General features: G+C 47.8%; 1 protein-coding gene across 4 annotated transcripts in view; it reads right to left on the bottom strand.

Moving 5' to 3' along the window:
* Positions 1 to 12,847: 12,847 nt before the first annotated feature.
* Positions 12,848 to 21,207, bottom strand: part of KLHDC10 (kelch domain containing 10) — a 54,923-nt gene continuing 46,563 nt past the window's right edge. For all 4 annotated transcript variants that reach the window (XM_054564319.1, XM_054564320.1, XM_054564321.1 and 1 more), the window contains 3 exons: positions 20,651 to 20,698; positions 18,753 to 18,892; positions 12,848 to 17,893 (listed from right to left, as the gene is read on the bottom strand). In XM_054564319.1, the coding sequence (XP_054420294.1) occupies positions 17,684 to 17,893; positions 18,753 to 18,892; positions 20,651 to 20,698 (398 nt within the window). In that variant the 3' untranslated portion in view covers positions 12,848 to 17,683. The remainder of the gene's footprint in view (positions 17,894 to 18,752; positions 18,893 to 20,650; positions 20,699 to 21,207) is intronic.

Raw genomic sequence — 21,207 nt, 5'->3', positions numbered from 1 at the left:
AGACTCTAAGAGGCCCCGTGGGAGGTCCTGGGGCTGTGGGGGCCCCTCTCTACAAAGCCAGCCTGCCTGCCTGCCTGCGGCCGCTTCCGGAGCACGCACACCTGGCTGAGGCGACCTGCCGGGCCGGCCTGCCGTCCCTCAGCGCCTTCAGTGGATGAACGTGAGGGCGAGGCACCGCCTGGCAGGCCCAGGGCAGACGCGGGTGCAGCTGCAGCAGCTCAGCAGCCTCCATCCTGCGTCCGCTTGGCTGAGGCCCAGGACGGCTGCGGCGGACCCTTCCAGCCCAGCCGAGCTGGGAGCCCCCTGGCCGGGCCGCTGTGGGCTGCTCGGAACAGGTCCTAAAGCTGCACCGCACTGTTAGTCCGCAGGCAGCAGGCCCTAGAGGCAGCACAGCGCATCTTCAGTGGCCCCGCCACACTCCTATGCCAACCAGCCACCTGCTTCCCCCACCCCAGTGACAGGAGGCTTTAGGGGCTCTCAGGGTCAAATGTCCTAACAGGTCTCTTAGCCTCCCCACCCCCCACGCTGGGCCAAATTTTAATTGAAGCCTGTGAAGCACAAACTCCAGTGGAAACCATTACAAGAGTCTTCTGGAAAATAGGGACTGACTACACTCCCTGCAGTGAAGAGGATGGAAGCAAATCAAGCAAAGCCTTCTGGTACCAGGGTACCCAGCTGGGCTCCTCCACCTCCATTCCGAGTCCTCTCTCAATCCTGATCTCATTAAAAGGAAACCAAAAGGACTATATTATTTGGCTTCCATCTGGCCTCTTGAGATTTAAGGACTTTAATCAGTAGAATGTTAAAGAATAAAATAAAATAACTCTACAATAACAAGAAAGCCGCCAGCTGGCCCTTCCAGTGACCTTGCCAGAGTGCACGGGAGCTGGATGGCACCATCTGGGCTTGACTTCCCTCCCGGGCGAGAGTCAGCGATTACACCAGTTTAGAATCCAAGTTGCCAAACAATTTACTTCCCAAATTAATAAAAGTGGTGCCCTGAAACAGCTTATATCTAAGATATCTGCTTCCTGCATCCCACTGTCCCTCAGCCCTCCTCAGTTCCCTATTCCAGGTCCAAAATCCCAACACGGGATCTGAGAGCTCCCGGGGAGGACATACAGGAATGTCTAAAAGCAGGAAATAAATTACACTCGTTGAAAAGATGAGAAAAGTGGTCGAATTCTCCCTCCAAACCCAAGTCTAGGATTTGCGGGTTCTGCTCCTGGCGCGCCGTGCTCTTGCGGGGGAGAACCTGCGCCTAAGTCCAGAAGGAAAGACAGAGAGCAGGCCAACTGCCCAGCCGGCGACAGTCCAGGAGCCTGAGTTCCTAGACCTGGAGGCCTCCCCTAAATTCCCACACACCCTCCTCTGGCAGTGGGGACTAGCCCTGCGCATATGCTGTGTCCTCTGAGACTAAGAGGCAGAGGGGAGCAGGGAAGACACCACAGGGCACGGGACTGAAGCTGAAGCCGGGGCTGGGGCTCAGCCCCCTAAAGTGTTGTGAGGAAGGAGCTTCCGCTCTTCTTCCCCAGGAGGGTTGTGGACGACAAGGCAGTTTGAAGTAAATCTCTCACTGAAGGATTCAATTCAGTTGGCTGCTCCCCCTCTCACCTTGTTGCCCCTCCTCAGACTCCTATTCCTCAGCCTATGGAAGCCTGTGGAAGCTTTTTCCACAGCTGTGGAAGCTTCACTCCCTGTCCTGATCATGCACCCGGAGGTCATCGGTGTCTTCTGTTTGGGCACGCCCTTCTGAAGCCCTTCTAATATGCACATTTTGTAATGCTCCAGGAAGGCTATGTCCCTGCTATTCAAAACCCAGTTGGACTCTGTCAAGAGAATTGCCCCAGCTGGGTTGGGGGTTTTGTTAGGGTTCTCTTAATGGGGGCGATGAGCCTCTTCTTTAGCCTTATTTAGAACTAGCCACCTTTCAACTGCTGTGAGCAGGACGTAAAGGAGAACCTGCACATCTGCCCAGTTTGGATGGTGAATGCCAAAAAATGGAGCTGATAAGCTCTGCCATTTTTGGAGGACCCTTCCTATGTGAGGGGTTGGAATTCTTCCAATTCAGTAAATCTGAAGTGGAAAACAAAGTAGGGGCCCAACAGCAGCTTTGGTTTATATGCTTATAGGGTATTGCCTCAAAGGGAGTTGTCCTGCTCCAGATAGAGACGCTCCCTCACCAAATCGGCCACCCTGCCAGGTCTTTGAGGGGGAGACTACTCCTTCATCAGACAGGGCCAGAGCTGTTGCCCGTCTGGGCCCTAGTTCAGGGGTGCCTGGCAGCAGGCGTGGTGATGGGGAAAGTCTTCCTGCTGCTAATCGTGTATCCCCTGTGTTCAGGGCATTAAAGAGACTGGTTTCCTCCTTTTCCTTTTCTTCCTGTGTCTTACTATCAGGGAGGAGTTTTGAAGCAGTTTCCCTTCTCTGCCTCATTAAATGGTTCCCTTTCCTTGCTGAATCCTTAGTGTGTACAGACAAAAACACCTGGGCGTAAGTGATTTCGTCCCATTTCCCTGACTGTTGGCAAAAACGTTCCAGTTGTGTAATAGGGGAGTAATTTAGGGAATCATTTAGGGGCCTTTTTTTCAGTCTGAAGTATACACAGGCCAAGCAGTGTTACAACAGAAAACCAATTCCTGCCTTGGCTGGTGTGGCTCAATGGGTTGAACACCAGCCTGTGAACCAAAAGGTCACTGGGTCAATTCCCAGTCAGGCCCAACCATGCCTGGGTTGTGGGCCAGGTCCCCAGTTGGGGGCGTGTGAACGGCAACCAATCTCACATCGATGTTTTTCTTCCTCTCTTTCTCCCTCCCTTCCCCTCTCTTTAAAAATAAATAAATAAAATCTTTAAAAGAAAGAAAACCAATTCCTTCTTAAACATTGGATAATAGGTGAACATGGTCCAATCTGTGAAAATTCGGCCCAGTGAGCTCCCTTTTTGAGTTGAAACAGAACAGCCCCTGCTGGCATGAAAGTATTTATCTAAAACCATAACCATGTCCTTTCTGAAGGAACTGACCATCATTCTCCTAGAGAGCACCCCAGGCTACAAAGGTTGGGGGAAGCCGACCCCAAAGAGAGAGACCCTCATAGGGTCAGCTTCTCCCTTCTGAGGTGAGAAGAGGGCCAGTAGTTGGTATGAGGTGAGAAGAGGGCCAGTAGTTGGTATGGCTCTGTTTCTGGGACCAGGGCTTCTCCCAGGCTGGTGACAGAAGCTCAGCATGGCCTAGGGAGCATCTAACCAGATACCTACTGATGTTCTGGCACTTTCCAGGTCATTTCAATATCCTTGTACTTGATCCTCACAACCTTACAAGGCTGAATTTTCTTTCTTTTTTCTTTTTTTTTTTTTTAATCCTCACTTGAGGACTTTTTTTATTGCTTTTAGAGAGAAGGAAAAGAGAGAAACATCAATGTGAGAGAGGAACATCAATTGATTACCTCCCATATGCGCCCAGACCAGAGATCGAACCCGCAACCTAGCTATGTGCCCTGACCTGGGATCGAACCCGCAAACTTTTGGTTGCAGTATGATACCCCAACCAGCTGAACCACACTGTCCAGAAGATCACATTCAAAGTAGAAATGCTGGGACCGAAAGCCATGTATTGTTTTAAGCTTGTGTAATCAAAACACCTATCCAGCTGGACCCGGATACACAAACGGCATTGGAGCCCCGTTGGCCCACCAGCTTGTTCTCTGCAGCAGGCCGCCCGCAGGCAGAGGCCGCAGGCCCTCAGCGCCAGCTCGGAACCTACCCAGTCAGCCTTCCCAGGAGGAAGAAGGTGAGTCTCTATAATTCTTTGTGAGAAAGTATTGAGAATAGTCTTTTACCTACCATCCAGATTTGTCATATCTTTTCATTCTGTCCTGAGCTGATTTTTTTTTTAATATTTTTAAAGAAAAAGTATAGAAATGGGTAAACTGTGGTACATCTGAACAATGGAATGTTATTTGGTGCTAAAAAGAAATGAGCTATGAAGCCATGAAAAGACATGGCAGAACATTAAATGAATATTATTATTAAGTGAAAGAAGCCAGCCTGAAAAGGCGAAGTACTATATGATCCCAACGATATGATATTCTGGCAAAGGCAAAACTATGGAGATAGTAAAAAAATCAGTGGATGCCAGGGTTAGAGGAAGGGCAGATGAATAGGGAGGATTTTTAGGGCAGTGAAACTATTCCATATTATCCCATAATGGTGGACATATGTCATTATACATTTATGCAGACCCATAGGTGTACACCACCGGGAGAGGACCCTAATGTGAACCTTGGACTCTGGGCAAGAATGATGAGTCAGTGCAGGTTCATCGACTGTAACAAATGGACCGCTCTGGTGCCTGATGTTGACCGTCGGGAAGGCTGTGCCTATGTGGGGGCTGGGGGTATACGGGACATCACTGTACCTTCCTCTCAGTTTTGCTGGGAACCTAAAACTGCTGTAAAAAATAGTCTTTAAAAAAATACAGGAATGTTAAAAACAATGACACTCAAGTCTCCGCAATGCCCCACTGAATTAGTTCCCTAGGTCAGCCATATGGAAGTACCACAAACTAGGTGGCTTAAACAACAGAAATTTATTGTCACACAGTTCCGGAGGCTAAAAGTCCAAGATCAAGGTGTAGGGCAGGCAGTGCTGGTTCCTTCTGTGGGATCTGAGGGAGAATCTGCTCCAGGCCCCTCTTCTAGATCTGGTGGCAGCCTTGGCTTATAGAAGCATCACCCTGATCGCTGCTTTCTTGTTCACATGCAGTTCTGAGTAGGTGGGTGGGGATCAAATTTTCCCATTTTAGTAGGACAGCAGTCATATTGGGCTAGGGACCACCCTAATAACCTCATTTTAATTTGATTCCCTCTGTAAAGACTGTGTCTCTGAATAAGGTCACATTCTGAGGAATAAGGATTAGGACTACAACATATCTTTTTTTTTTTTTTTTTTTGCAGGCAACCCACACCTCCCACTGAGGACACAGCCTTGCCCCCCAACACGTGGCGGCTGATTGAGTGCTGTGTTGCTATGGAAACCTTCAGGCTGTTTGTAGCCCTGACCCAGCCGATCTCATTCCATCTCAGCTCTCCCAGGTAATTTCACAAGTGGGCTGCAGCTCACACCTGGCTCTCCTCAGAGCAGCCTGTCAACACGCAGTGTGGCTAGACACATCTTCCAGGGGTGGCAGGACAATTCAACACGTGGCAGGTCAGCTTTCTTTCAGCAGGGGCAGACGAGCCTCCAGCAGGCACATCCGAGGAGCCTCCGAGAGACGCTGGCGCTCCCGGAACGTTCCACCTTCTCCCCCCGCCCGTATTATTGTGTCTGTGCCACAGAACCCACGACAGACATTCCACACACGGGGTAACTCCAACGAGAATTCTCTCAAGATCTATTGCCCAAAACATACCATCTGACACAGCCATTTTTATACCTTTCAGAGCCCCTTTTTGCACTGCTGACTCCAAGAAAGCTAATTAATTATTTTAGACACCACTATTAAATTGACGCAGTGATTAATCTGATAATCCTTTTTATGAAATTACCTCTGAAATGCTAACTTTTCATCTTTTGAAACTCACTGTGTAAATTACTATGAAGATTACTCTGTACCAGCGTTTGGCTCTGTAAATCTTAATGGCAGTTTTTTTGCCAAAAGCAATAAAACCGGTCCCAAATGTATCAGGTCAATCAGGAAAGAGGCAGGCAGGCAGGAAATTGAAGGTGACTCACGCTGCAAGTGGGAGTTTTGACTGACTGACGGATTGCTAGAACCTGCTGTTGCTGATTAGCTACAGGGTCTTTACGCCAATGAGAGGAACGGTGGTCTCCCCCTGAAGCAGAGGGACATGCGGAGCCCCTGTTGGCAGGTCTCAAGGCTGCCTGTCTGAGAGGGGAGTCGCTCCCCACCACCATCCTCACATCTCCTCCCAGGAGCTAGCTGAGTGCCTTGGTGGCGAAGACCTCCCAGTGAATCCTAGTTGGGTTCAAAGCCCACAGAGTGCTGCCTAATGGTCACTCACCCTGAGCAATACCCAAAGTCCTCAGCATGGGGTAGGGACAGGAGCACACCTTGGCTATTGTCCTCCAACCCTGCTCTCCCCAGTGGCAGGCTCCTGGACCTCAGGGTGCCTGAATGCTCAGGGTGATAGCGTGATAAGTCACTCCAGTCATGCTCTCAATGCTATCTCATGGAAGGAGTCTTTAATGAAGCCTGCTGGGGCTACCAGGCCTGGTAGAAGCAGCAGCGTCCACCTTCATTCTTTTCATTTAAGCTCGTTTTCTTCTCCTTGTTAATAGTATGTCAGTATGTTCTGTGCATCTCATGTGCACCTAACCAGGACAGTGTTTGATTGCTTTGACAGCCTCTTCTAAGGCTGCAACACACCTCTCACTTATTTTGAGAAGAGTAAAAGGCAAAATCTATTGAGCCTGTGGCCTCATTTATTCATCCACTCATGCATCCAGCCCTCCACCCCTCCCCCAATCCATCTGCCCACCCCTCCATCCCTCCACCCCTTCACCCCTCCCCCAATCTATCTGCCCTTCCCTCCACATGACAGAGACAATTCTTGCCCTCATGGCACTTTCAGAGGAAGTTGGACCATAAACAAGATAAATACTGAGATCGTGTTCCATTCTTCAGAAGGAGAGTAGGGAGTGCTGGGTGGGGGGAAGTATACACTATATGTAGAGGGATTGGAGAAGTCCACGTTGACACCTCACTCTTGCCGTGGCTGTGTCTCACTGAAAAGAGGACATTTGCGTACGGAAGTAAAGGTGGGGAGAGATTGAGCCACGTGAACGCTGGAGGAAGGGCCTTCCGGACAGCGCCAAGGGACTGACGTGGGAGTGTGCCCGACTGGTGAAGGGACAGCAAAGAGGTGCTGTGGATGGAGCAGAGTGAGCCAAAAGGCAAGTGGCAGGAGTTAAGGTCAGAGGCGTTTGGGACCCAGGGACCATGAACTTGGTATTTCTGGGTGTTCGGCAATGGAAAAGTGGGTCTGGTCTGTCTGCCGTGTTCCTGTGCTCCCCTGGCATCCCCTTCTACCCCTTGGTTCTGTCCTGAAGGGTCTCCAGGTGCCCGCAGCATAGGAGGGCCCATGCTAAGAGACGGGTGTGGGCTGGAGAGCACGTGGGTGAGCGTTTCCTGGGCCCTGACGCCCCACTGCGAGGATTCTCTACCTGGCCTTGGGAAACTGAGGTTCAAGGGCACCTCCCTCCAGCTTCCCGCTTAGCGTTGCTGCTGCTTTTCCGGGGTGAAGACGTCCAGATGCTTTCTGTTTTGCTGGGGCAGGAGCTTACCTACACCTACACCCTCCCTTTGCCCTGGGTTTTCTCCCAACCCTGCTCGCGCAGGTGAGAGCTAATCAGAGAGGGAAAGGCTCCTCCTGGGAGCTGCTGGGCCGACTTGGTGGTGTAACAAATACGAGACTCGAACCCAGAAGAGGATTCTGATGCCCTCACGTTGCTACTGAGAGAAAACCCCAGCGTGTGACAGGGCCCCCGTCAGCAGCTGGAGAGTGACATGGTGAAAAATATTGTCCTTCTCTTCCGGAGGGGTGAGCGGGCACCCCTCTGTGACCGCACACCCACAATCTGTGCAGAAGTTATTCTGTTTTTCCATCACATTCACCCCTTCAGCCAAAGGATGACTTTTCCAGTCACGATGCCACATTAAGATGTCAGCCTTCCAGGGATCTAAAGGAGGGACAGGGAGAGCCCAGGAGGCTGTGACGGGCACAGAAGAGAGGCAGCAGTGCCCCCCAGCTCACCCGGCCCCTGGAGACCAGTGTGGGCCTCTCTGTTCCAGACAAAACCCGTCTTGGACCCTGGGGATCTGGATCCGACCTCTGTGGCGGCCCCCCTGCCCGGCGGCCCCCCTGCCCAGCTGCCCCACGGGATTTGCTGGAAAGGGACAGCCAGGTGTGAGTTTGGGAGACTGAGAACTCTGTTATCTGTTTTCTGCTCTCTGGGTGTGAGGATCGAGCGACAAGTCGATAGCTGTCACATGAGCATTTCTGGTGTTTGCCCAGCCGTCCTCCTCATCTGCCGTTCCACGGAAGGGGCCCGGCTCCTGCCCTCCCCTCCCCCTAGCCAGGCTCGCGTCCAGCCCCAGAACAGCCCCCGAACAGCCCCCCTCCGTGTGCACGGGGCGGGGGGCCTCCCTCCTGTTGTTTTTCTAGTGAGCCTTTTCTTCCCGCGAAGTCACACTGACTTCCCAGAGCACCGCGGCTGCCCTCCGGGTTGCCATGGAAACGGAGCCTTCTTTCCGTCCCCCACTCTCTGTTTACCTTGGTCAGGACTGCGGCACTAGCCTGCCCGCGCCGGAGGGGGAGGGCGGTGGGCGGGGGAGAGGAGGAGGGGAACCAGCCGCTCCAAACCAGATCATTCCGGCTCAGAGTGGCGCTTCCCCCTCCCTCAGAGGGCTCTCTAGCTACGGAGGGTGGGCTGCGGGCGGAGGCTCGGGGCCCCGGGGTAGCGTGAGTCGGGGGACGTGCCCGCCAGCTCCCCGCGGCGACCCGCAGGTAGTGCCCCCGGTTACTGGGCCTCTGCCGGGAGCTGGGCAGCTGCTCGCTCCCCAACGATGCCCTAATTGGGGGGCGGCGGCGGCGATGGCCGCTGAGACCCAGCCTCGCTCTGCGCTCTGGCCACGCCGAGGCCCCTGACGTGGGGGGGCCTGCTTCTCCTGTGCCCCGCCCGCGGCGGCCGGAGGGAGCGCCGTGTGTTCTCGGGCTTGCAGATCTCCGCGGCCCTTGAGTAAAACCAACTGTTGGCCAGCTCGACAGAGTCGGCTCGGCCGGCCTCCTGCCCCGGGTGCCCCTTGCTCCTTCCCCTACCAGATGGCAACAGAAATTTCTGGAAGGCCCTGGTCCCTGGTGTAATAACATTCTCCCTCGTGCTTTTTCTAGCTCCTCGTGTTCATTTACTGGGTCCTCAGAAAGGCGCCCTCTACACCAGCCTCTGGCGGCCCTCCCTGTGAGTTGGCTGGGCTGCACGCCATCACGTGAAAGCTCCCTGAGGGCAGGGCCGTAGCCGGCCGAGTCCCCGGCACGGGGCTGGAGCTGTTGGTCACTGCCCCAGAGGGGTGAGCGCCTGCCCCGGGCTTCCCCGCCGGCGCCCCACTCTCTTCCCGAGGGCAGATGTAGCCCGGCGGGCGGTCGGGAGCCGGGGAGTCGGGCACGGTCGCCCCCTCCTGGCGGAGTTCGATCGGCCCCTGTTCCCCGCTAGGGGGAGGCAGAGAAGCCACCCGGCCTGCCTCGGCGACGTCCTGATGCAGGCTCCAGGCCATCTTGCTGTATTGGGAGGAACTCCACTTTGACGGCTCAGCCTGGTGTACAACGAGGCAGAGGCGGACGGCCAGGGCTGCGGGGGTCTCACTCCTGGAGGGGAGGTGGCGCTTCGTGGACCCCATCTCTTCGCGTTCTTAACCATCGACCCCCACCCCCATTTCCCCCCACCGTGATCTCCGTCAGATACTCCTAGCCAGGGGGACGCGGTTCTCCAAACATCCTTCCAGGTGTTCTCTGCCTTCTCACGAAGCACTGGCTGCCTGCAGCCAGGCTCTCCCGGCGGGGGGCGGGGGGCGGGGGGTTGTGACATTTCTAGAGCAGGAAATTTCTCAACTGCAGGCAGGGCCGCCTTTTCAGGGCTTTGCAACCCCCTTGGCAAACCACTTAACTTGGCTTGTCTTGGCCTGCCTATCTGTGAAATGGGGGTGAGAGCTCCCGGTTTACATCCCAACAGCGGTTCGCTGAGGAGAAAATGAACCATGGAAATGCTTGGCGGACAAGAAGGGAGGCAGGGGCTGGGCTCTGCCATCCTGGTGAGACCAGGCAGAGCTGGAGTTCCAGTCCCGAGGCCCCAGGGCACCCCTCGGGTACATGCTCCTCTGAGCAACCTCCAAAGTCAGCATTCTTAGGGGTCCTGTCTTTGTGGATGGCAAGTCTGGCCTCTTCCTTTGGACGGAGTCTGGGGCAGTGCAGGGGGAGCAAGGGGCAGATGTTGCCATCCTGAACCACTGTCTGATCTTGGCTGTTTCAGTGCACACTCTGCCTTTTCCTCCAGGGTGAGGTTTGGGGAGAAAATGGTCCCCTAGACACCTGATGTATCCTTTGCGGTTGGCAGAGCAAATGTTTGCTCCCTTATAATGGTATGGGGGAGATTTTTGAGAACACCCTTGGCAATCACGGGGACAGCCACTTCAGCTCCAATAGCCAGATGGCTTTAGGCGGAAGGTTGAAGAAGGATGAACTGACCAGTAAGGGGACAGACTGAATGACACCTGCTTTCTCCTCATAGTTGCCATCTGCAATACTGCTCTAAAGCTCCTGGCCTGGTGTGAGGCCCGGAAATAGTAAGTGGCCAGCGCTCCCACCTGTCCCTGTCCCTCTCCGTAGCCAGGGTGTGGGCCAGGCTGGTTACTGAGCAGGGCTTGGCATCTTCCTTCCCGCAGCGCTGACTGCTGGGGAGAGGAGTTTGGGCACACTTTGTATTTCAGAACCTGAGAAAAGTGTCTCACTTCTGCACGAGCAACTTGGAGGGCAGACCCCAAGACCAGTGCGGACGGACGGATTTACTGGGTCTGCTTTGTCTGTCACTCTGACCCTCGCCTCCTCTCACTGCGCCATGTTTGTGAAATAAAGAACTCCTGCCTAGGAATAATGTTCTTGCTTGATTTTATGAATGGATGGGATAATGAGGAATAGGCTCTAGGTGACAAGATAAAAACCACACTGAAATGAGAGACTGTTTTTTTTTTTTCTTCTGCTCCATTTCTTTCTTTCCCCTTCCTTCTTTTCTTTTTATTTTTCTGGGAGGCGGGAGGGGGGGACTGTGTATTTTAAAAATTCCCTCCCTCCCTGCACTTTTTTTCTTTTGACTACCTTCCAAGATTGGCATTTAAATCAAAGATTTTCAAATACTAGCCAGACTACAACTGAAATCAGTGGAGAAATTAAAAATACTAATACTTCAGCGCAGCTTTTTAAATCACCCAATCATTTACAATCTGGCTTTTTGGAAAGGACCCAGATTTACAGTATCCTGAAGAAGAGCTAAATTGAAAGACCTGTGAAGGGTTCTGCTTTATAGAGGGAAAAAAACTAACAAAAACCAGGATCATCCTTAAAGAAAATCAGCAGTCCCTGCCACAGCCCCTTACCTCCTCACCAGTCTCACTACTGTTCGCTCTCTGGGCTGGCTTTTTTGATACCTACCTTTACGTCTCTAGTTAATATGCTTTACTGGTTATTGCTTCAATTTGAGACATTCTACAGATGACCTTCCTGCAATGGAAGATGGGGGTTTAGCTCATTTACATCATTCTGCCTCCCCTGCCTCATCCTCTTATATTTAACTCCTTTATTGGTTAACTGTAATTTTAAATAAATATTTTACCTTTATTTCTTGTTTTATCAACTATAGAGAGCGATAATAGTAAATACCTAATAATGCTTACTACATGCCAGCCAGCATTCTAAGTACATCTATCTACTCATTTTAAGCCACACAATGTTATGAAACAGGTTACTATTATTGGCCCTGTCTGAGGGGAAAGTAAGGTCTTTTCACTATTCCTTTAGTGGTTTTCGAAGAGGAAGAGGCGGTAAACACGGGGGGCCAGTCTGCCACCTGTACAGGGTTCTGACAGAACAAGGATTGGGAAGCGTTCATTCTGGCCTTTGCTCTAGCTCCCTGCTGGGTATGACAGTGACAAGTGAGGTAGCAAGGTCTCAGCCATCTCAGCCATCTCAGCCAGCACCAGGCAGCCACTCGGCTGTGGGGCGTGGATTCCACGTGCTGAAAATCAGGTAAATCAGAACCAACGGAGGAGTTTGTTAAACTAATTCACCTACAAAAACAGAATCTTTGGGATTTGGGCCCAGGAACCTGTATTTTTAACAAGCAAGACAGACAGTTTAGAAACCACTGGGTTATAGAGGGGCCCGGCAGCTGGCCTCGTTCTGTCACACACGCTATTTTCGGCACTCTTACTCGGAGCCTGCACTACTGTGGCACTCACCGAGGAACGGCCTGGCTTTTGTAAGCAGACCTCCCACTGCAGTGGGATCAGTGATCTTCATACCAAGATCAAGGTGAAGAACTCACTCAGGTCCAATCTTGCGTGAATGCTCACGTATGATGCTCACCGTTATGCTCCAAACCTTTGGTCATCATCACAGAATGTGAGATCTGAAAGGCACGCCTGCCCCCGACATAAGAGACTGGGGAAAAGCACTGCTGGGAGGAGGGATCCTATTAGAGGGTGAAGTGATGCAAAGCAGAGGTTCTGCAGAGGGAAGCATGTGGAAAACCAAAGCCGGAACTGGGAACTGTGGTTTCATCCCCCGGGGACCCCTGTGGAGGGCTCAGCTCCTCCTGGGCTTTTCCCTTGAATCATAAAGACAGCCGTGACTCTGTATATAAAGGTTCACATTTTCCCGTTCAAGTCTCTGTGGCTCCTCCAACCCTTCAGGAAAGTGTTGATACATCCATCCAAACTTGTCTAGTGGTAGTTTGGGGACTATATGAGATGAGGCAGTAAGGGGGAGTGTGACCTGTGCCCCACAGTCACACCCTTGCTGATGTCCTGGAGGGACCACTGTTCCGTTGAAGGGACTATGGTGTGTCCAGGAGTTCCAGATGGTAAACGGAGAGGAGCCCACAGTGGGTGAGGGTGGAAGGTGGACGACCCACAGATACTGTAGAGAAACATGAACCCGGTCGGGTGAAAAAGGGGGCGGCAGAGGTAGGTGGGACTGATACTTAGGTCACATAGGTGAGCTCACATACACAGAAATTACCATCAGACAATCACGGTAGCCTTGAACCAAACAGATTTGGATAAGATTTATTGATCAGATTGTTTTAGAAAACCAACAGCAAAACACTGACAAGGTACATAAATACAGATTGGACATTTTAGGGTAAATTCACTATATTTCCTACTTGCTTGTAGGAAACCAGGTAAGGTGGAAAAGCTGTCCTGATCATACAGCATGCACACCAAACTGCAAAAGGACTTCCACACTATTTAACAGGACTGTGGCAATAGCTTTATAGTAAGGCAAGCATCGTGTGTGGCCTAAGCATACCCTGTACGAAGAGCTGAGCCCAGGCTCACCCTCAGAGACTGTGTGAGAGGTTTCCCTTTCTTGCCTAGGTTCTTCCAGGAAATCCTCATTGGCAGGTGCCTTTGCAGGGAAATACCTGGTGCTGTCCCTGCTCAGACTCTGTACAAGGTAGTGGCTTTAGAGAAAGTCAGTGTATTTCTGATGCCCCCTCTGTATTCTAATGTGCAACTAGTACAATAGCAATTACTAAGCTTGGTAAAACTGCCTCTGACTCACCCTGTACACTGACAAAGCAGGGCCTTTTAAAAAAAATCTTCTAAAAATTGAAAAAAATAAAAAATATGAAAATTATACTAAAAAGATGGCACCACTTTTGAAGCACAACTCAGAACTTCTTTTCATGACACCAGACAAGAAGGGTTGCTTTCCACCGAATCTAACGACCTCAGAAGGGCAACGCCACTGCTAGGCGTGATCTGGTGGCGACGCTTGCGGAGGCTGTAGGACTCTGCTGAGCGTACATCAGGCCCCGTCACGCTCCCAGAGTCCTGAGGTGTTTGGGGAACCAAAACAATTTAGGCTAATGGGGACAGTTTTTGGAGCTTATGATCACAAGACCATAAACCCTCATCCATCCTGGAGCTCAATGCCAGACAATGAAGAATAAGGAAAATGGCTTTTTGTGCTACATCAGAGTGCCAACAGGTAGGCAATCAGTAACCTGTGCCATGTTCTACACAGCTGTAAGACCACCGAAAGACAAAGTGGTTGTACAGGATTAAGACAACGTAGTCTTCGAGAATAATTCAACCTTTCCTACGTGCCAAGCAATATGGCTGGAAATGGTACTTCCAAAGGAAAAAATAGGCTCCTGCCAGAACAGTGGGAAATGAGTATCTGTCAAGAGCCAAAGTGATGTGTTTAAACAATGGGCTTTCCTCTGCATCACACACTGCTTTTTCTTCCCATAGGTGCTAAGAGTTCTTTGGGGGTTAGAGGACAGATAGCCTAGAACTCAGGGCAGGAAACTACGCCAAAGCAGAGGAGTGAAGGATAACATCTAAACTCAGGATTACCACTGGTAGGTCCTAATGTCAGCATTCAACAGCTGCCAGCAGCTTGACCAATTACAGCTCACCAAGCTGCTGCTATGTCTGCTGGTTTCTAACCCTCCCATGATTCTTCCTTTTCCATTTCTAACTATTCATTAGCCGCATCCATTAAAAAGGAGGTGCTTATGGGAAAGGAGTAAGAAGGGAAAACTATATATGAGTCATTGTTTGAAAGGAAAGTTGAAATTGATTATCTATGGATTTCAATTATCTGTGCTTTACACTTGCTATACAGGGTAACCAAAGGTCACTGTTAATATATCTTTGCTTAGAAATGTTAATGTTTATTATATTTTTAAATCTAGCTATGTAACAGACATGAATAGTTCAGCGCAAAGTTTTACATCATGTCAGTGGAAAGGGTTTCAGTTTGGCCCCTGAAGAATAGTTAAAATTTCCATCTACTCTATATCGTTCTATAGGTTTTTCCAGGATGTGGAAAATACTTTATTAAATTAAGAAAGCATGATTTTCTTTACTTAAAGTATGACATTCACAGATAAATTATTATATACACGGGAGAACTGATAGTGTTAAATATTAGGTTTTAATTCTCCATTTAGGAAACTCTCACAGATAGACTTCCTTGTTCCTGGGCAAAGAAATGTAGGCAGATATGCAAACATAAGATAGTACAAAGAAGACTGGGGAAAGTCTCAGTTCTAACAAACCCAAGGATTGGAATAAGAAAATGTAGACTTGAAAATCCAGCTTTGCCAAGAATTGGCTTAAGCGAGCCGATCACATCCCAAATTCTGGGTATAGTTTAACTCTAAAGTAATGAGCTGGCTTCCCCAAGACAGATACAAGAAAGTCGTCTACCTGCTTTATAGTCATACCCTATATAGAATCTGTATATACCACGTGTTTCTTTATATTGCACTTAAGTTACAGGACTGCAGTAGATGGCTGGGAGCACCTCAAAGAGGCAGAGAAGCAGCAGGCATAAACTTCCTAAGTCAAGTAACAGTGTCAGGAATTCAGAGTTAAAGTTAAAGAATAACTTTAAAAGCTGGTTATAGATATGCTAAAATGCCTGATGACCCCTAGTCATCGACATTTAAGTCATCATACACACAGTCTCATTTGGCATCCAGAACATGTACATAATGTATAGTTCTACAGCACTCAGATTCGGTCATACTACAGTATTTTCACTAGTATTATATTAAAAGAAGACACTTTAGACCAAAGATATATACTTTTATGAAAACGTCATATGCAAGGTCTTGGATGTCAGGCCTCCAAAGTCTACCTCAAAGTCAGCCCTCAGAAGGCTTTAAAAAGGATGCTGTCAAGTGTAGATTATACCAAACTGTCTTTTTTCCTCTCTGGTGTAGAAAAGCCAAACACCGACTTGTATCTCAGGAACCATGGAAAGAGAAGCACAGAGGCTGAGCGTTCAGTCTTTGGTCCCTATATAAATCCATGACAAGAAGCCTTTCATCACCCGAGACAGCATGACTTGTTTAATTCTGGACATATTTCCCCCAGTAATCCAGAGACCAGGCTGGAGTCATGCAGCAAAGCTTTGTTGTGAACTCACAGGGCTGGTCAGACTGACTTGCTCTGGAGAGAACTCCTCATTGGAACAAGCCTAGCAGTGGGTGGTAAGTTAAATGCCAAACAGACAGATCATGGCAAGATAGGGGTGGGACCTCTAGCAGAGTTCCTCCTTTCTCTGCCTATCCCCCACGCCCCTCACTCCCCACGAAAGGACCCAAATTCACATATGAATAGTTATTACAAAACCTTGCAAACACAGGCACTCAACCCAATACGGACAGGATGTTATAAAAAGGCCTGCAAGTTAGGAGTTCAAGTCTAGAGGCTGCAGTATAGTATTCTCTTCCCCAGAACTGAACACTAGATGGTATCTTTTTAGCCATAACTCAAAGGTGATTTTAAATCCACACGTGAGCTAAAGATATCCCTTCTGGGATAAAGGAAAAAGAGTAACTTTAAACGCTAAGCAAAAAAGAGGCACTTAAAGAAAAAATGCGTCCCGCGTCTCCCATGTGAGTCTCCTGCTGTGAGGTTAGCCACGGGATGATCAGCACCACGTGCCTGCACCACCTGCCCTGCACCTGTGTGCTCCCCTCTCGCCGACCTGCTGAACTACTCCCGCAGCCTGATGGCAAAGCAAGGGAAAATTTAGGGTATTTCCTCCTCAGAATTAAAAATCAACACAAAACAAACCAGAACTAGAATTTCACACTAAAAAGTGAATGATTCTCAGTTTCATTCCTTCCTCGTGCTAGTTTTTAAGATGATGCTTAGTTCTTTGGGAAGGGTGACCTCTTGTTTTTCTCCCAAGACCTTTTATCCATTTACTAGACAATTACAGCACCATGCACATGAAAGCAGACAGAAAAGGAGGCAATAAGCTAAGAGAAAAATCAAGGGCCAACTGACTTTCTAGAGATAAAACCCACTGCCTAAGAAAATAGCAGGTGCACGGCCCAGGTTTAGAAAAGAAACAAGTTCTAAAAGGAAACAGTCAATGTGACAGTCAAAGCCCACAGCTCAGAGCAGAAGCCCCCTTCCCTGCTCTTCTCTGGCCTCTCACGGGCTTATGTGTCTGTCCTACAGCATGTGTGCCATACATTTCGGTTCTACGATTCCCCGTGAAGAAGTAAGAAGTCAAAGAGATACTTGAAACCATTAATAAGAATAACATTTCAAAACTGCTCAAACGAAGCACTTTGACCACCTTAAGTTTCTTGATTTGAAGTGTGCTTGGTGTCATAATTTCTAAGATCAACAATAAACAGCACAACTATGACAACACATAAGTCTTTTGACAAAGCCATGGTCAACTCTGAGCATTGCTGGCACCATAAGGATGAGAAAAGATATCACTAATCGAGAGCTGCTGAGCTGCTTAAATTCCCTCCAAAGTCAAAATTAGGCTTGGGTATCTCTGCAGCAAGATGTCAACCACTGCCACCATTAGAACCAGCTACTCAGATGTACCTTGGAAAATAGTAAGTTAAACATCTAGCTTTACATACAATCTCCAAGATTCTCAAGGTTAGCCTTCTTGTTCTATCCCCAAAATATCTTGTTGTTGTAGCAAGATTTTTAATTTTTTAATTTTATTTTTGTTTTCATTGACGATGTTACTTTAATTTATAGAGCACTGGCTGACATGGTTATATGATCAAAGTTCCTCTAAGAAACTCTTATCTTGATTCATAATATTATTAGGTATTTTCAGACTCTCCCTCAATTCCATCAAGGAAAAGGGAGTATGTGAGTATGTGTATGTGTGTATATGTATTGGGGTGGGAGGGAGAGAAGCAAAGAAAGAAGCACAAGGGAAAGTGAGATTCTATAAACTTAAAACCAATGTACAGAAAGGCATCTGATGTATTTTCTGAATAAGGCCTTGATCAGGGTAACCAATCCTCTTTGTAGCACATTCTACACTGCCCATAAATAAAGGAGTCTCTTTAAATTAACATTTCCAGTATCAACGAACAGTCCAGAAATCCTCATTTCAAGCGCTCGATGAGTCCCTGTGTGAGTCCAAGGTGCAGAAGCTGTGTTCGGGAGAGGTTGGCTAGGTTCGGGAAGGCCGCAAGCAGCTTCTCCCATGCCAGTTCCAGCAAGCTAGGCACCACCAGCCAGATCTTAAACAATGAGCCAGTCCGTTTGTTTTCGTGGATGTTCACCACTCCTCCGTGAATGTACATGCAACCAGCCTATGAACAAATGGCAGTCAAAGAGGACAAATTCAAATGGGAGAGAAACAGATACTAAGGCTGAAGAGTCAGGAAAAATAATTCATAGTAGGCTGAACTGAGATGAAGTGAAACAAAATATTTCTCATTGATGCCAACACAGTGCAGGGATCAAGACTGGTTTAAATACTAAATGAGCTCGTAAAGGGAAAAACTGTAGTTTTGTTTTGTTTTGTTTTGTTTTTTACTTCAACAAACATTAAAGTATACATTGTGCTCAAGACTGGGAATACCAAAATGAAAATCAAGGTTTTTGCATTCAAAAAAATTAGTAGAATCTTCAATAACATGGCATCGTGGGATAAATCTATATCTGCCCTCTCAGGAAACCCTTTTGATACCACTGCCAGGGCCTGAATGCCACAACGTAGCACTCCTCTTACATTTATGCTGCTCTCTTAAGTTTGTACATGATGTGTTTTCTCCCCTTTTTTCAGAAAAAGAACTAGCTCTGGAAGAACATTTTTAAAACACATTCTTTTCTTTTTTTTAAGATTTTTATTTATTGAGTTTTAGAGAGAGGGGAAGGGAGTGAGAGAGGGAGAGAAACATGTGAGAGATACATCAGTTGCCTCTCACACGCCCCCAACTGCGGACCTGGCCCGCAACCTAGACATGTGCCCTGCTTGGGAACTGAACCAGCGACCTTTCAATTTGTAGGCTGGCACTCAATCCACTGAGCCACACCAGCCAGGACTGAAAACACATTCTTAATCCAAGATTCGCTAATATCAGAATCTCTTTTTCTTAGTAATATTCCCTAAAAAGATTTTCTTGACATCTACAACTATGTAAGAAAGATATGAAAATAAAAGCTCACCGGTGTAACAGCTGCACAGTGAAAATAAACAGGCTCTGGCATGGTAGCTGGGAGCTTTACCCATTGAAAAGTCTGCAGATTCAATTTCCAGATATCTCCCAGGATCACTTCTCCATTATAGCCCCCACAAATAAACACATCTATCAAAAAAAGAGAAAGCCAAGATCACACAAAGAAAATGAGCCACAGCTACAGCACGTTTTGTAATAGCGCACGGGGTTAGCTGACTTGGCCCCAGTTCAGTTGACTCCCCAAACTGTAGAGGACTTCAGCTGGGCAGGCATCTCATGCCGCTGTCTTGTGCCTCAGTAGAGTTCACACATTATGCTGGGATCTTTGCTAGGACTAAGGATGCAAACCTCTAAGGAGGCTTCTAGGTGCAAGGCATAGAATGTGAATGAGTGAGAAGGTCCAGGGAAAAGACACAAACAGAGGTGCCTGTGCTCCAGAGGGGAAGATGGCAATGTGGTGGCCGCTGATCACATCACGCAGGATTTAAGGTCAGCAATGGCCAGATCTTCCCATTTTTTCAAGAGAACTTAGAAATCTGGATCTCTTTAAAAGTGAAATAGTTTGATGTTTAAGTGTTAGCCACTAATTCAAAAAAATATACACGTTAGCCAAATAAAACACATCTGCAGACCACCAGTTTGCGAACTCTTCCTTTAAACACTGTCCTAGAAAGGGTCTGCGTTTATCTGCCCATAGACATGAATGTTACATAGACATCTAACCTGAGGAGAGACATTTATTGAAATGTTCAGTTTGGGGCCACAAAAGAAGCTCTTCCAAGCCTTCTTCAGTTGAAAAAGGACAGTTTGAAGCATTTGATGTGTATTGTTATTTACATCAGAAAAAAAAGACTTTCCCAAAATCAAAGATTTTGGTTGTCATTTTGTTTTTGTAAATTCAGTTAGTTGTAATTAATTAGATAACTTGTAACAAAGGTTATGTGCCCAGAACTAAATGCCCAGAAGTAAAGCTGAATTCTGTTTGTATGGTGCCTGGTCTCAAAGAAATCAAATTAATAGATGTCTTAATTCAGATCTAGATCAAGTTTAAGCCAATACTTAATTAAACTATAAAATACACAGGAAACCTTTTTGGCTAGGGCTCAAGGAAAGCACAACTCCATTCTCAGAGAGGCCGAGCTGAACAACGCCACTATCTATAAATCTCATCCAAAAGCAGAAGCGTAATAAAAAGAACCTCTGTACTAGAGATGGCAGCAGAGTCCTGGTAAAAATCCAAACTAAGCCGCTGAAAGGATACAGGCTATCAAACTCAGTTATATACAACTTCCTCCCAGAAAAAAATTTAAGGTGCTACATCAAACTATAAAATAAGCTGTAAATTAAAAGACAGAAAGGTTATCCAAAGAGGAGTCATTTATCACACTTAGATAAAGTAGCTGCAGCTGCTTTCTGAAGCCATACAATGCCTTTGTTGTAATATGGCCAAAGAATGAACTAAGGGTTCTAGTTAGCATCAGACAGAGAACAGAACGAACTTTAAGAACTAACATTCTCAAGGTGTTATTACAATTTTAATGCAATGTTCACTGAGGTGTTTCTACTGCATGTCAAGATTATTATTATTCCCCACCATAACTGCCAACATCAGCCGAGGTGGAGTGCTGAAAATCAGGTGGTACAATAAAGGTTATTTGCCATCAATTTTCAACTTCTCTGATAACTGAAGGACCCCAAAGATACTAGTTTACTTTATAAAAATTGCTGAGAGGGGCATAACTTTATGGATTTCCCTTCAAGTTGAAACTATAAGAAATACACTCTTTCCAAATGATAGCCTCTTTTAGGGAGCTAGCATTAAGAAATAAGACATTCTCAGTATACACAACTACAAAAATGGAAAGAGAAAGTTATTTAGAATCTTACCATTTTTTATTTGAACACAACTGTGACATCTTCGGGCTGCAGGGAAACCTGCCAGACACATAAACACAGAAATTCCTTATTCACAGAAAGACTGGGAATACCATTGATAATGACATAGCAAAAGATATACTATGAGTAACTCACTTAAAATAATCCCTTTGTTGCATTCAGTAAACACTGACTAGCCCTTCCAATCCTTCCTAATTTCACACTAACATAAAGCCATTAGAAGTCTCATAGTGGTACAATGTTACAGTACCAGGAAAATCAAGTGGGGTGGCAGGGGTCAGGGGTTATTAGTGGATTTCCCAAGCCCTCTTATCCACAGACAGGAAGGTCTTGATTTAAGTACCTATTTCTTATCCCACCCATATTTCCCAACTTCCACAGAATTCCATGGAAGAATTAAAAAATCTCTGCTCACATGGAAACATGGAACAGACTGGCAGCAGCCAGAGGGGAGGGTGAAGGGGGATTATGGTGGAAGGGGAAGGGACTAGTCAAAGAACATGTATGAATGACCCATGGACACGGACAATGGTGCGGGGACTGACTGT

The sequence above is a fragment of the Pteronotus mesoamericanus genome, unplaced genomic scaffold (assembly GCF_021234165.1).
Source record: "Pteronotus mesoamericanus isolate MK-2021 breed Mesoamerican mustached bat unplaced genomic scaffold, CSHL_Meso_final scaffold_85, whole genome shotgun sequence".
NCBI lineage: Eukaryota > Metazoa > Chordata > Mammalia > Chiroptera > Mormoopidae > Pteronotus > Pteronotus mesoamericanus.
Note: the sequence above shows the minus strand (reverse complement) of the source record. Positions and strands in the feature narration are given on the sequence as shown.